Source organism: Apis dorsata, unplaced genomic scaffold, assembly GCF_000469605.1.
Source record: "Apis dorsata unplaced genomic scaffold, Apis dorsata 1.3 scaffold_365, whole genome shotgun sequence".
NCBI classification, from domain to species: domain Eukaryota; kingdom Metazoa; phylum Arthropoda; class Insecta; order Hymenoptera; family Apidae; genus Apis; species Apis dorsata.
In genome coordinates, this window is record NW_006263630.1 from 626177 (window position 1) to 639959 (window position 13783).

The following is a 13783-nucleotide window of genomic DNA, read 5'->3' on the forward strand; positions in this document are numbered from 1 at the left end:
AAAAGAGTGGAGGAAAGAAAAATAAGAGGGAAAAAGGGGTGACGAATGAAAGAGGCGAGAGATCTTACTTAAGTCGAGAAACTTTTGATGAAATCGTGGTTAAATTTCAATGAACGAAAAGTGAAAGAAATCGGTTCGAAATTTAATCGCGAGGAAGTGGAGTGATAGACAAGGAAAATCGTAGTGTTACCCTCCTATTGTTTTTTGCGATCACAATAATCTGTGTAATTGCCTTAACTTTTGTGCATATTTAATTTATTCTTGTACATCACTCCTGTTCACCGATTATTCTAGCTATATATCGTTTTACGTTGAAATAAATTAGTTCAGATGGCTTTTTATTTAACATTTAATCTCTATGCAACCAGATCGCTTTTTCTCTTTTTCCATCGAAAGTAAAATAATTTATCATGCCGAGAATTATTTGCAATTTGGTATCTATCAATTTTAAATACTCTTATATTGACTATAAGACAGATTCTAAGTGCATATATGCACTTTGAATATTATAATGTTAAAAAAAAATTTAATGAAATAGAGGGTTAAATAATTAAGAGTTTAAAGATCATAATCAAATTCAAAATTTTGATATAATTCGAAAAAATCTGTATCTCTTTAATAAAATATATATTATCACCTTCCTCTAATTATTTATAACTAATAATAATTATAATAATACACTAATACATGGATCTGTATAAAAAAAAACTCATTCTTATTAATTTTCTCGCAAAAATATCGAAATATCTAGCATCAATATTCAACAAGACGAGTCCGAATCATCTTTGAATTTTTTTACTACCTTAAAAGCGCAACGAAATGCATAGAAATCTTCCCTGTTGACCAATTTGCCCCAGTTACCGAACTTCTAACCAACGTTAAACGTCTCGACCGCCGATATATGGCGTCTCCTCTATGTTCATGTCTATGTAGGAAGATGTATATAGATATAGACAAACGCGCGAGGACGCTGAGAATAATAAAATGGCGGTTGTCAGGTTCTGCCCGGCGAAGAAGAAGAAGCTTTTCGCGATCCTCGTTCCGGAAATCTCGTAATAAAGTGTTTCATGGGATATTTACGACACCGTTTCATGATTTATTTATGCGATTTTATTGGAAAATTTTAAAGCAGCCATTCGCTCAGATTGTGGCTTCGCTTCTCGATCGATTATAAAAATATTGCCTCCTTTATTTTACAAATCGAAAATTTTCCTTCGAAAATCGATCCGTAATTAATTAGGAAAATTAATTTCGAAATTAAATTTAAATTCGATAGTTTTGTTCCAATTCTGATCATCTAATATGGTGGATTTCTTTTTTTTAAAAAAGTTGGTACAAGATTTCACAAGGATCGTTTCTTCTACTTGATTTCGAGTATTTTATTATTGTCAGGCTTTAAAATTAAACTGTTATTTGTAAAATGTTTAGTAGGACAAAAAAAGTGTTGCTAAATTACATATGGAATAGAGTTTGGTTTTAAAACTTATTTTAAATTTTTTGAGCGGAAAGCGAGCGACGATTTCTCATCAAAAATGGATAAAAAATTTCCTCAAACTTTCTCAATCGCGATCTCATTAACAGAAAAACTTTTTTTTAAAAAAAAAAAAGGGAAAAATATCAAAAGGGTATCATAAAAATTACAAGATCAACTCAGTCTTATTTACCAACACGTTATCCATCTTTCAAACTTTTCACGTAATTAAATCCGCTTCTCCTTGTACATCAACAATCTCTCTCTACCCCGAAGCGACAAAAAACGGGAAACACGAGTACAACACCATGGAAGCCCGTAGCAAGCAAGGGGAGAAGCGATAACGCGAGGATGACTGTCGAGATCCGCGCCGTTAATTCCGCGCCAAATTCAAATATGATGCATTAACCACGGTATCCGGCCACCCTTTGTCATTCAAATCGGTTGACTAACGCCGATACCATCCCCTTCCCCTCCTCCCCATATATCCAAGATTTCGAGAGCAGCGAAGACGCGCAGCGACGAGGACGAACCCCCGTCGTACGTTTGCTCGAGTGTGCACAAAGTAATCATTTCCCCCTGAACAATAGCCACCCTTATGCATGTTTCAGCAGTTGGCCGGACCCGGGTGGACACCTTTCGGAAGATCACCACTCGGCCGAGTCGAAAGGAAAGGAAAGGAGAGGAAAGGAAAGGAAAAGAAAGGAAGAGTGAGACGCGAGACCGAACGAAAGAGAGAGAGAAAGAGAGGGGGGGATAAGTGAATGGGCGTGGATGGAGTGAGAGGGGAGGAGGAAACAAAGAGAAAGAGCACAAGTCCTCGACAACGTCTCGAGATGTTAGCCGGAGTGCGTCCTGTGCTTGCACTTATCTTTGTGCCACTGTTTACCCAACCACCAAGACAGACCATTTACCATAACGAGGGAAACGGAAGCTTGGAGCAGAACTCCTTAACGCCCGGCGAAAGCTTGCAACAATGGTTTTGCCCGCCCCCGACCTTTCTCTCCCTCCCTCCCAAAGGAGGGCCTTCCTTCCTTCTCCACGCGCTCCTTACCTACCACCCTCTCTGGCCGTGTTTTACACGACCCTTCCGTTTGCTCGTCACACCGGCTCGAGCCCCTGCCGAGCGACAAAGAGGGTAGTAATCGCGCCAACCTTTCGCGGATCGGATCTAACCGTTCACCGTTCATCGCGCATCGCTTCTGGAGGAGGAGAATTATAAGTATGAGCCTTCGAGATCGAGATCTCTGTTAATTGGGGAGAGTTGGATTTGTTTGATAAATAGGAATGGAATTATTTTATTAGGTGTTAATTCGATATTATTTTTTTAGAAATAGAGTTTATCTTATTTGTGATCGTTCGAGATCGAGATCTCTGTTAATTGGGGAGAGTTGGATTTGTTTGTCTGATAAATCGGAATGGAATTATTTTATTAAGTGTTAATTCGATATCTTTTAAAAGTAGAGTTTATTTTCATTCAATTCGTGATCTTTCTAATCGAGATCTCTGGTAATTAGATTTGTTTGTCTAATGGATATTATAATTCAGAATGGAATTATTTTATTAAGTTAATTCGATATTATTATTTTAAAAATAGAGTTTATTTCATCTATTTGAAATCGAATTGGATTAACTTGATTGCCAATTTCAATTGTGAGGAGTCATAGTAATTTCGTCAATGAAAATAGAAATCTTTCGATCTTCTTCTTAATCCTGGTAGAATTTCATTTATTGAAACCACTATTCCTTTTTACAAATACATTTTCTATCCTAATTTAGTATTTGTAGTCTATGCCTCGTAAATTTTAAAACATATATTAAAACACTCTCTCTTCTGTTTCCATTCCCTTGTTTATAGCACTATTTATCCAAATATTTTTATTTCATTTTACTCGAACGAAATTTTAGTGGTCAACTGCTAGTCAATTGTTTCTCACACACACACAATAACAATGAAATATCTTCGATACGTGAGAATTATGCAACTATTCCGTATGCAAAATTGTTTCCAAATTCGCGATATTTTTATTCGTAAAGAGGAAGTTCTACCTCATATAGTCGATAAATTCCACTCCGTCCAAACTCTCTTCATCCCAACAAATTTCTACGATACTTGGATTCACGATTCTACGATAATTGCTCTCCACTCGAGTGCAATCCCATATTCTCAATATTCGTGATGCGAATGAAGAAGAGTGATCGGTTGATTGCGAGTTTGGTTACCCCCTCTCTTCGTCGTTCGATCGATTTGTCCATGGATGTAGACAATCGACCTCTCTATTGCTCCCTCTCTCTCAAGAGTAATCGGAGTGTCTTCGGTGAGTAATTCGGGAATCGATGAGTATCAACGTGGGCGGACGTTACGTAAACAGCCGAAATTGGAATAGAAGAAAAGCGTGGCCGCCGTGAAAAGCTGTGATCGATGCGTACGACAGCGTATCGCGTTGCAAACACGAAACACGTCCCGCTTCGAGAAAATACGGAAACGGATACCCTCCACCTCGCGTTGTCTTTTCGACCTATCGTTCCTTTGCAATTACGTTTTTTGGCAATTTAGGACGGTGAAAAGGGGGAAATCCGGGACGACAGGAAGAGGGAAACGGAGAATTGTTAGAATTTGAAAAACCTGCGCGCTGCTTTTAAGCATCGATGCATTGTGCGGACTGAGTTTTTTTTTTTCTTTTTAGATCCGATGGAAACGAAGGAAGGTGAATTCGAAGTGATTCGTGAAAAAATGTGGAGTGGAAAAATAAGATTGGATAGGATTGGATAAGTGGGTTAACAGAGGTTTGGAAAGTTAATTTTTATCACCTGATCGTTAATAAATGATATTATACAGAATTAAATAAAGATGGATGAAAGTGATCAACGTGATATGTCGATTGCTTATTGTTATTATTAAATGACGAATCAGTGTATATTTAAGCAAATCGTGGATCGACGTTGAATCCAAGCTGTCTTTTCTTTTTTACAGCAACAATTTAAAATTGGAAGTTAACAGTTAATTCTTCTATGATTTTTTTAGTAGCTATTTAAATGAAGATTAGTTGCTCGCTATGCAGTTATTGTTAATATTAGCATAACTGGTTTGTAAATTGGTTATATTTAAATGACCATCGTCATTGAGATAATAATATGAAAATTAATAATAATGATACATTGCATATGTAATTTGTTTTTAACAGTGGAACAATCTGTAACTGTAATTATACTACACGATGATTGTAATTAAGGTAATAATGTGGAAATCAATACAAATTATGTATATAGAGTATTTAATGTTATTAATTTTTAATAGATAGTTTTTGCCTCGAAAGTAATTCTATCCTCGAATCGATTTATTAAAATTAATTAATAACGTCTAAAAATGTTTTGGTCGCTTTTAAGTTTTAATAGAGAATAACAAAGAAATTCCGAAATTCGCCATTTTAACGGGTATAGTGTTAATAATTCCCAGTCCCACAAATTGAAACTCAAGTTAGAGTTTAGTTGAAGCTAAACTTTCTTATGAATACATCTTCCCCTTATGGAATTGAAACTGTAATTTCCACCACGAGTGTGACTCGATATTATAAGATACAGAGATAATATTCCTTTTAGAATACGTAGTTACAACGAAAGAATAAAGTTGGCGTAAAATTACGATTAATTAAAAATTTCTTATCGTAGTATCTTTACAACGATCGATGTTAATAATCTCAGAATTGTATATGCAAACTATTCAATTAATAAAATAAATAAAGTTTAAAAATAATATTTCATAAATTTTCTCAATACCCGATCAATATCTTTTCGACCAAGTTAGTTTCGATTCGCTTCCACTTTAAAATTATTTTCCATTACGAATACATCGAAGGTTCTCTCGCTAAAATTTCATCCACTTCAACGAATCCCCCCCGAAAACCTTGCGCACACGTTTACATCCGTTTTATCCAACATTAATCTCCCGGAATCATGCCGTTCCTCTTCCACCCTCGCGTATTTATCGATTCATTAATAACAAAACAGAGAAACGTATACGCAGCCGGGTATACCAGCGGGTGGAAGAAGAAGCTTTTAAAATTTTCAAACAACCATTCCAACGGTTACAGCGTTTTCACCGAGGTCGATCCATCCGGTCCAACCTCGGCCGTTAATTCTTTTCTTTCCGGATGAAACTAAGCCGCCCCACCCTGACTCGAGCTCTCTAACCTTTGGTTACCGTCCTCTTTCATCGTGAAACCTGAAACGTGTGCGTTGTGAGTCGTGTGTTCGGAAATTTCAATAAAAAAGTTCAGAAATGAAAGGAGGGAGGAAAAAGATATCGGATTGATACGTTCAACACGGATGACGTGAACGTATGCGCCATGAAACTTTTCCAAAAAAGATGAAAGGGAGCTTTTTACGTATCCAGTCCTTTCCTTTTGCACTTTTCTACTTCACGTGTCGTAATCAACGTGCACAGCCATTTTTTTGATTTTGTTTCATTTTGTTCCTTTTACAACTGTTTACCTGTCAAAGATTAACATTCGCTATTAAAGAATCCTCTTTGATGCCGTGTTAATATAAATTTGGCAAGAAAATTTTAACATTTCCTATGTCGATGATTATCATTTATCAGTTACAGTTGCACGAATTTTCTTTCTTACATATTACATTATTATATTCAAAAATCATTATATCGACTTTTTCACGTTTATTACTTTTTTACTTTCTTGCGGATCGAAAGTCGGGGGTTGAAAGGGGCCGTGGAATACATCCCAAGTCTCGGGCACGTATAAGGTCTGTTTTATGGGCGGCTGGTAAAGAAAAGTTTCGAAGGTTCTGGGGAACGTATACGGAATTTCTTCGATCCTCCAGGTGGCGGAGGAGCGATATTTCAGGTTTGTGATGAGAGGCGGCTGGATGCTTCTTTACCGCGCCGATATGAAAATATCGATAATCTTTGAAAAGTTCGTCCGTGCGTGCCATCCGCGGAATTCATGGAACCCCGTTGCCTTTCTAAATTGGGAGTAAATCGATTTTGTCGACTTTCGCTTATCGATTTCTAATTTATATTTTTCACAACTTTGTCCCACGTAACTTTTCAATATAATGATCCCTACAACATCAATTTTGATCATCAATTTGGATCGTTCTCTTTGTAAGAATTCTTTCAAATTGTATTGACGCGCAATAAAAACTTTTCATTTCCTCATTTCTTTCTCTTTGTCTCGTTCCCTTTAGAACTCTCTCTTCGAGTTGCGACCAACTAGTATTTCTAATTTATATCTTCGAAGATTGTATTTATTACAAGTTTATATAAGAATATTTGTACCATCATCAATTTTCATCACGAATTAAATAAAATTTCCTTTCGCAAGAACGTTCTTCCAATTATCTCTCCAGTCTCTTTTAATTTATATTTTTCCACGATGTGGATCGTGTATAAAATAATCCTTGCCATCTAGTAATTCTTCTTGAGAATCCTAAAAATCATCCCCAAAAATATAGAATTATTTTATTAAATGTTAATTCGATACTTTTTAGAAATACTTTTTAGAATTAACTTGGTTGCCAATTGTGAAGAGGATCCACGGAATAGTAACTTTGTCAAAGAAGATAAAATTTCGATCAGTTCAGTTTCTTTTCAGCAACATTACTAATTTATATTTTTTTTTCACGATTCGTGTATAAAATAATCCTTGCCATCGAGTAATTCTTCTTGAAAATCCTAAAATATAAAATTATATTATTAAGTGTTAATTCTTTCTTATACTTTTTAGAAATATTTTTTAAAATTGGTTGCCAATTTCAATTGTGAAGGATCCACGGTATAATAACTTTGTCAAAGAAGATAAAATTCCAATCAGTTCAGTCTCTTTTCAGCAACGTTACTAATTTATATTTTTCCATGACTCGTGTCATAAAATAATCCTTGCCATCGAGTAATTCTCCTCGAGAATCCCAAAGAATCATCTCCAAAAAATATATATATATATAAACGCACGATAAAAATCTCCAAATCTCAATTTTGAACGACACGCCATATTGCTCGCCGACGATAAATCATCCCTCTCCTTTTAAAAAGCCACGTCGAGGTTTTCCCACGAGGGTGGCTCGTACGTACCGAACCCCGGGACATTTAATATACATAGAACTTGCGACAGTGCAATCGATGGAACTTGCTTATTGGCAATTTGTCGAGTGGCGTGGGATGGGGGATCGAGTAACGAGGAGGTTGTTTTCCGAAGACTAGGAGGTCTACTGCTATCCCTGCCTCACGGCGTAAAATCGTCGGCCATCGTCGATGCGAGGAACGAGGATCAGGAAGGGGAGGAGGAGGAGGATTGCGAGAGGCGTCTTTCCGCGGGATGCAATTTATCCTGTCGCATTAGATTCAAAATAATTGATCCCCGGGGCTGGTGGAGGGAATGGTCGTTACTTTCGACCCCGTGATGGCGCCTGGTTCCAATTGGCCACGAGGAAAATAAAAACTCCGGTTTCGATGAAAAATTTTGTCGAAGGTTCGGCAAGGCTGAAAGATGAACGAGGTTAATCTTGGAACCTTGGAATGGAGAATTGGTTTTCCATGGAAAAAATTTCGTGGAAGGAAAATTCGTGGATCTTTCGTAGGGTTTTTTTGAGAGCTCTCGTTTTTGAGCAGGTTGTGAAGGGAATATTAAGGTTTGGTTGTGATATATATAATGAATATATCGTAGTTCCGATGTAATATGGCGACTGATGGCGACACTAGCGCCACGTGATTAACAATTACTGGTATCCAATGTAATTATATGTTTATTTATTTTCATATAAAAGTTATGTTTGGAATCACTGTAATATTAATTCTCATGGAGTTTAATTTTTGGAATTCCAATTCTCTCAATTCCATTTATAAGAAATATTTCTCACGAAAGAAATCAACAATTCAAACACCTATAATTGACAGGTGTTTGATAATTATATACCGTTGCATACATCAAAACGATATATCAATTAGTTTCAAACTTTTGAATAGTAATATATACTCGATAATCACTTATAATTTCCATAAATATCGAGATAAAAATTCCAATCTTTCCGTTGAATGATACGTACACTCGTTTGAGTTTATATCATACTATGTACGATTCGATCAATCGATAATTCCCATTGTCAGAAAATTAAGGAAACGTTATTCTTGAACGATATGTAATCTCTAGATCAATTAACACAGCTTGTCAATCATCCTCGAATTTCATCGTGTGTTACCCAATTGATCAAATTCAACATCGATATATCCTTCTTCCCCTTCCACCTCCCCAGCGAGTTGCGCAAATCTGGCGTAATAATTGAATCCGGTATCAAATTTCACGACGCCTAATAGATATTGTCAAAGATAATGCGACACCACGCGAGGAGGGCCGTGTCGTTTAAAATGAAATTTGTATCCATGCGCGGCGCCCGCTTTCATATTCATGGTCTATTAAAATTCCCCAACTGTACATGTATATATGTGGCTGCGGGCAAATGATTGAAACTTGAATAAAACACGGATGGGAGGGGCTATTCTGGATAACGGGCTATTCTCGTGCTCGTGTGGAATTTGTCTAATTAATAATGGGCGACCTGTAATGGTAGTGGTAGTAGTAGCGTGTGCTCGAATCATGAGGCGAAATGCGCTTGAGAGCAATTTTTTGGAGGAATAAAGATTAACGAAAAAGAAAGAAGAGAGAGAGAGAGAGAGAGAGAGAGAGATGAAAGGTGTGATCTACTCACGTATATCGAGCGCTCGAACATCGCGACTGGGCCCGAACAGTGTCAGTAGCGCGCACAACTTGGCAATTATTGGCAGGCAATCAGTCTTCATGGTCGCCTAGGTGCGGTGTCTTCATGGAAGCTCGTGGCAATCGCCTGGAAACACATAAGGACAAAAAATTTACTTCCAAGTTTATACACTTTTGGTAAAATTACTTTCTTCAATTTCTGACTATTTTCTGAATGTTGCTTGCTTTTTCTCTCCTTCTTTTTTTCTTTCTCTTCTCTTCTGTTTTTTTTTGGAGCGAAAATCGCTCGAATGTACGCGTCAAGGATTAGTAATTTGAGATGGAAAATTAGATCACAAGAATCGATATTTTTCACGCGTCGTAATGCACGTGGTGGAATTAAAAATTGTCGAGGAAAGGGGAGGGGAAAAGAATGAAAGAAAATTGTCAATTTAGAAATTAGTTGTCATAATTAATTCTTTAAATATATTTATCTCGTGATGAAAAATTTCTGAGATACGAAGTGGAAGTGAATTATTATGATAGAATTATCAAAGTGAATATCGTTAATCGTATTAAAATTACTACAAACTATAAACTACTCGAAAACGTTGTAAGGGATAGGAAAGATCTTAATGGTCTATCGATAATCGAGCATCCTTTACGGAACTATAATAAATCATGTCGTCAAAGCGGCAAGGTATCCGGCTCTTTTCGAAATAAATAGCACGAGTAGCTCGATATACATTACAATACAAAATATCTACATTCATCTAGGCACCGTCGATCGTGCCAGTCATCAATCTCCCCGAAAGATATATCTCATCTCTCCTTTTTTATTCCTCGCGACACGCACGCCTCCAAAATCGTTATCGTTTTCTTTCCAATTTCGTTTTTGCTTGAACGAGTATATGCCATAAACCATTGAGCAATTTTCAATTTTCATAATGATTAAATAAACTTCATCTTTCATAATTACACAAAAATAAAATAAACATGACGTGTTTGAATATTAAATGAAATATTAAAAAATCTATTTAATCAGATTTATGATAAATTATATTATACGCTATTATACACTATTATAAATTACCAATATTTATTTTTAAACGTCATTTTTTTAACTTTGAAGATGCGATAAATTTTCTATTATTCCACTCGTCGTATCTATACATTGAAATGAATAAATATAAAAAATTTCCATCACAAAATATTCGAATTATATAATCTATCTATGCTTCACTGTATTGTAATAGAAAAGTACTATAATTAATAGCAATAGAGATGTCGCGACTATGTTCCAAAGTAAATTCAAAAATAAAAATAAATATCATCCATCCATCAAATATTATGTGGAGATTTGAGAAATATTGGTCAGAGTAAAATTTTCAACTATCGTATAATTCCGTAAGCGAACGAGGGTGAAAATGGAAGGAGCAAAAGGGAAGTTGATCGACTCACGTTGGGTAAAACCACGGGCGATTCGATCGTTCCTTTTGCTTGGCACGCTGCTGGTCGACCAGTCAGCCTCTCGGTGGTCTCTGTGGTACGTGTGTCGCCTAGAGAAACACATAGAGGGAGACTGACTCGTAATCGAGTCCCCGCTCAATTAGCCTAACCTTGCACTTTTGCGTTCCTGTGTTGGATAAGGCTAAGGGGAAACGGTGACAGACGAGGGAAAGGGTGAAATTACTGCTGAGAATCTGTTAAGATTTCGTCATTATCACTCGATGATCGAGTTGAGAGAAGAATAGTGAGAAGAAATTGAACATTCGTCTGGACGAAGGAACGAGAGATTCGTAATTGATTACGAAGAATGCTTTTTGAATTTTTGCTGATGATTGCAAAGAGTCGTGAAAAATTTGAAAAATGCACGACGATGTTTGATAAAGTATAATTAAATGTAAACTTTGAGATAGTTGAGATAGTTATAAAAGATTCGAGAAGTGTAAGATAACGTTTGAAGATTCCAAAGAAATATTTCAGAAAATTCTAAAGAGTTCTGACTAGTCAAACAATTTCAAAAGAATTATAATTTTTGAAAATTATTAATATCATATTTTAGAGATTTTGATAATTTGTTTCACAATTTTTGGGATTTTTTTTTTTTTTTGGAACTTTTAAAGTTTTGTATCTTATGGATAGCTGAAGGATCTCATAGATCTTCAAGAGTTTCGATATCTTCGATACTTCGAAACGTCTAGACTCCTGTAACTCTTGGAACACTGAAATCACCGCAAACTATCGAGATCTCGAATATCCTCCGGAAACCCTGGAGACCACTGAAACCCAGCCAACATTCCCGAAAACTCTAGAGACTACTGGATCCTTGTAACCATTCATTTGCAATCTCCTTTAAAGATCCATACATCTATTTTCATAGATCTGGAATCACAAAGTTTTTTGTTTGATATCTGGTTCGTGTTTCAGCAGTCTAAATATTAAATGAATTTCAACCAAACTTTTTACAGATTATTTGAGAAAAAGTTTTTTTTTTCCTACCTAATTAATTACAATGGGGAATACTATAATCAGTTTCTTTAAATAAATGATTGAGTAATCAAAAAATTACATCTTTTAAAAATATTTTTGGAATACACTTTAAATCATTCGTTGCTCACTTCATATTCGTGGCATCGAAAATGTCGATTATTTTATCGAGGCTCAATTATGAACATGATAGAACAATATTCGCCTCGATTTTTATTACTCTTATTCAGATTATTTAATTAAACAATGTTATATTATACTAACTAGATCTGTACATAATATTAAATATTCCCGTTAATGAGTTAGTAATTGCAATTATAGCAAACGTAACTGCAATTATATCGCGAACATTGTCTATTTCATGCGGATCCGTTATGGAATATTTCGTATAGGCAGCCCTTTTTCCTTCTATCCGCAAATAATTAACCACGCTCAACCACGATTGCCTTTTCACGGATTCGACGATACACGCATTTCTGGTATTTCGACGATTATATATATATATATATATTTAAAGGAACCATTGCGATATCGATCGTTCGATATCAATGCAATACCTCGTTATCGACACGTTCACAGTGCTTTCCAAAAAAATTTCCCACTACGATATCGCTATACTTCCATTATGATACGAACGTTCGTTCCGTTCTCCGCTCGATTTCCTACGTTTAACCTATTCACATCGATTTTTGAGTCGAGATTATTACTTCTACTTTTCTTTCTTTATTTCTATTATTTTAATAGTCTAAACTTTAAAATTTGTCATTCGAAAATTGTGAAATTGACGACGTTTGGTGGAATAATGGAGATGTAATTCAGAATTTACTCAATTTTCGAATTATTGGTACGGGGAGTATCGTTTGTTTCTTTTCACTGGCGAAATTCAAATTCCTTTTCCAATTGAAATCTCTTATAGCGATACGAATTATAATTTGTTAGTTATATCATTATTATAACAAATAAATATGTATTTTCTTAAATTATAAATTATTTATCATTTTTAACACAGATGCAAAGAGGTTAAAAATTATTCAAATGTAAATCTTTTCAATCTTATAAGCTTATAATTTGTTAAATTGTCTCGTATGATCTCACCTTAACGATGTGAAATTTGAATAAAAATTTACCGGAATCCTCACCATCAATTTTTCTCAAAAAAAAAAAGGGAGAGGAGAAAAACTTCAAAAATTTCAAAATTACGTTTCGAGTAAAAAGAAATTAGAATTTTCACACGAAAAAAGCGTTTTTCACGACACCAAAAGGATCCGAGAGCCTTCTAATCCCCCATCGTTATACGCTTCTCAAAAAATTTTCCAACCGTTATCGGTGAAAAGGAGATGGAATAAGAAATGGAAAAAAAGGATGGAAGGGAGACGAGTCAGGGTGCATAAACGAGGAAAGGGAGGAAGAAGTTTGGCCGTTAAAGGCAGGACAAGAACGGTTTCGACGAAATTTTTCGAGACCCGGAAGTAGTTTCCAAGGACTTGGACCGTAATGACGAGGACTCCGCGCCCGGGTCAATTCCTTTCTGCTGCCGTAGCGAAATACGTTCGAGGTTTTATGGGCCAGCTCGAGAGCGCAGCTCGGCGAAACTCGCGGATCGTAGCAGCTTCGACTGAACGCTTCGAAATCTCGAAAGACAGCGCGGAGGCTCGCCTCGTAACGCCAACGTTAAATCTGATCCGCGTCTTCGAAGTTTGCTCCGACAAATGGCCGAGAAGGAGGAGGGTTTATCCCCTTGCGTTCCGCCATTTCCAAGATTTCACGGATTAAAGCGAATCGACAGGAGAATATTTGGCGAGGAAGGAAGAATCGCAATGATTCGAGCAATGGAGGGTTTATATTTGCTGAGCCAGAAGTGTTTTCAAGCTTCGTTTTCAACGATGAATGGTGGAAGAGGAGTGCTCGAACTTTGGTCGGTGGACGTCGATGATCGGATAATTTTATATCTACGATTGGATGTAAAAACTCTTGGCGCGATTCGAGTGAGTTTAATTAATGAGTCGTGTTATTGAAATCAACGAGAAGTTTGGTTTTCGATGAAATTTTATGCGAAAATGTGAACGTGATGAGTTAAAATGGAGTATTTTTTTTTTTTTTTTTTTTTTTTTTTTTT

The 13783-nt window shown here is 36.0% G+C and overlaps 1 protein-coding gene across 1 annotated transcript in view; it reads right to left on the reverse strand.

The window, feature by feature from the left end:
• The window catches only part of LOC102672854 (discoidin domain-containing receptor 2-like), a 145222-nt gene that overhangs the window by 67581 nt on the left and 63858 nt on the right, over positions 1–13783 (reverse strand). Inside the window, 1 exon segment of the mRNA XM_031511922.1 lies at positions 9191–9325. Within this exon segment, the coding sequence (XP_031367782.1) occupies positions 9191–9281 (91 nt within the window). The 5' untranslated portion in view covers positions 9282–9325.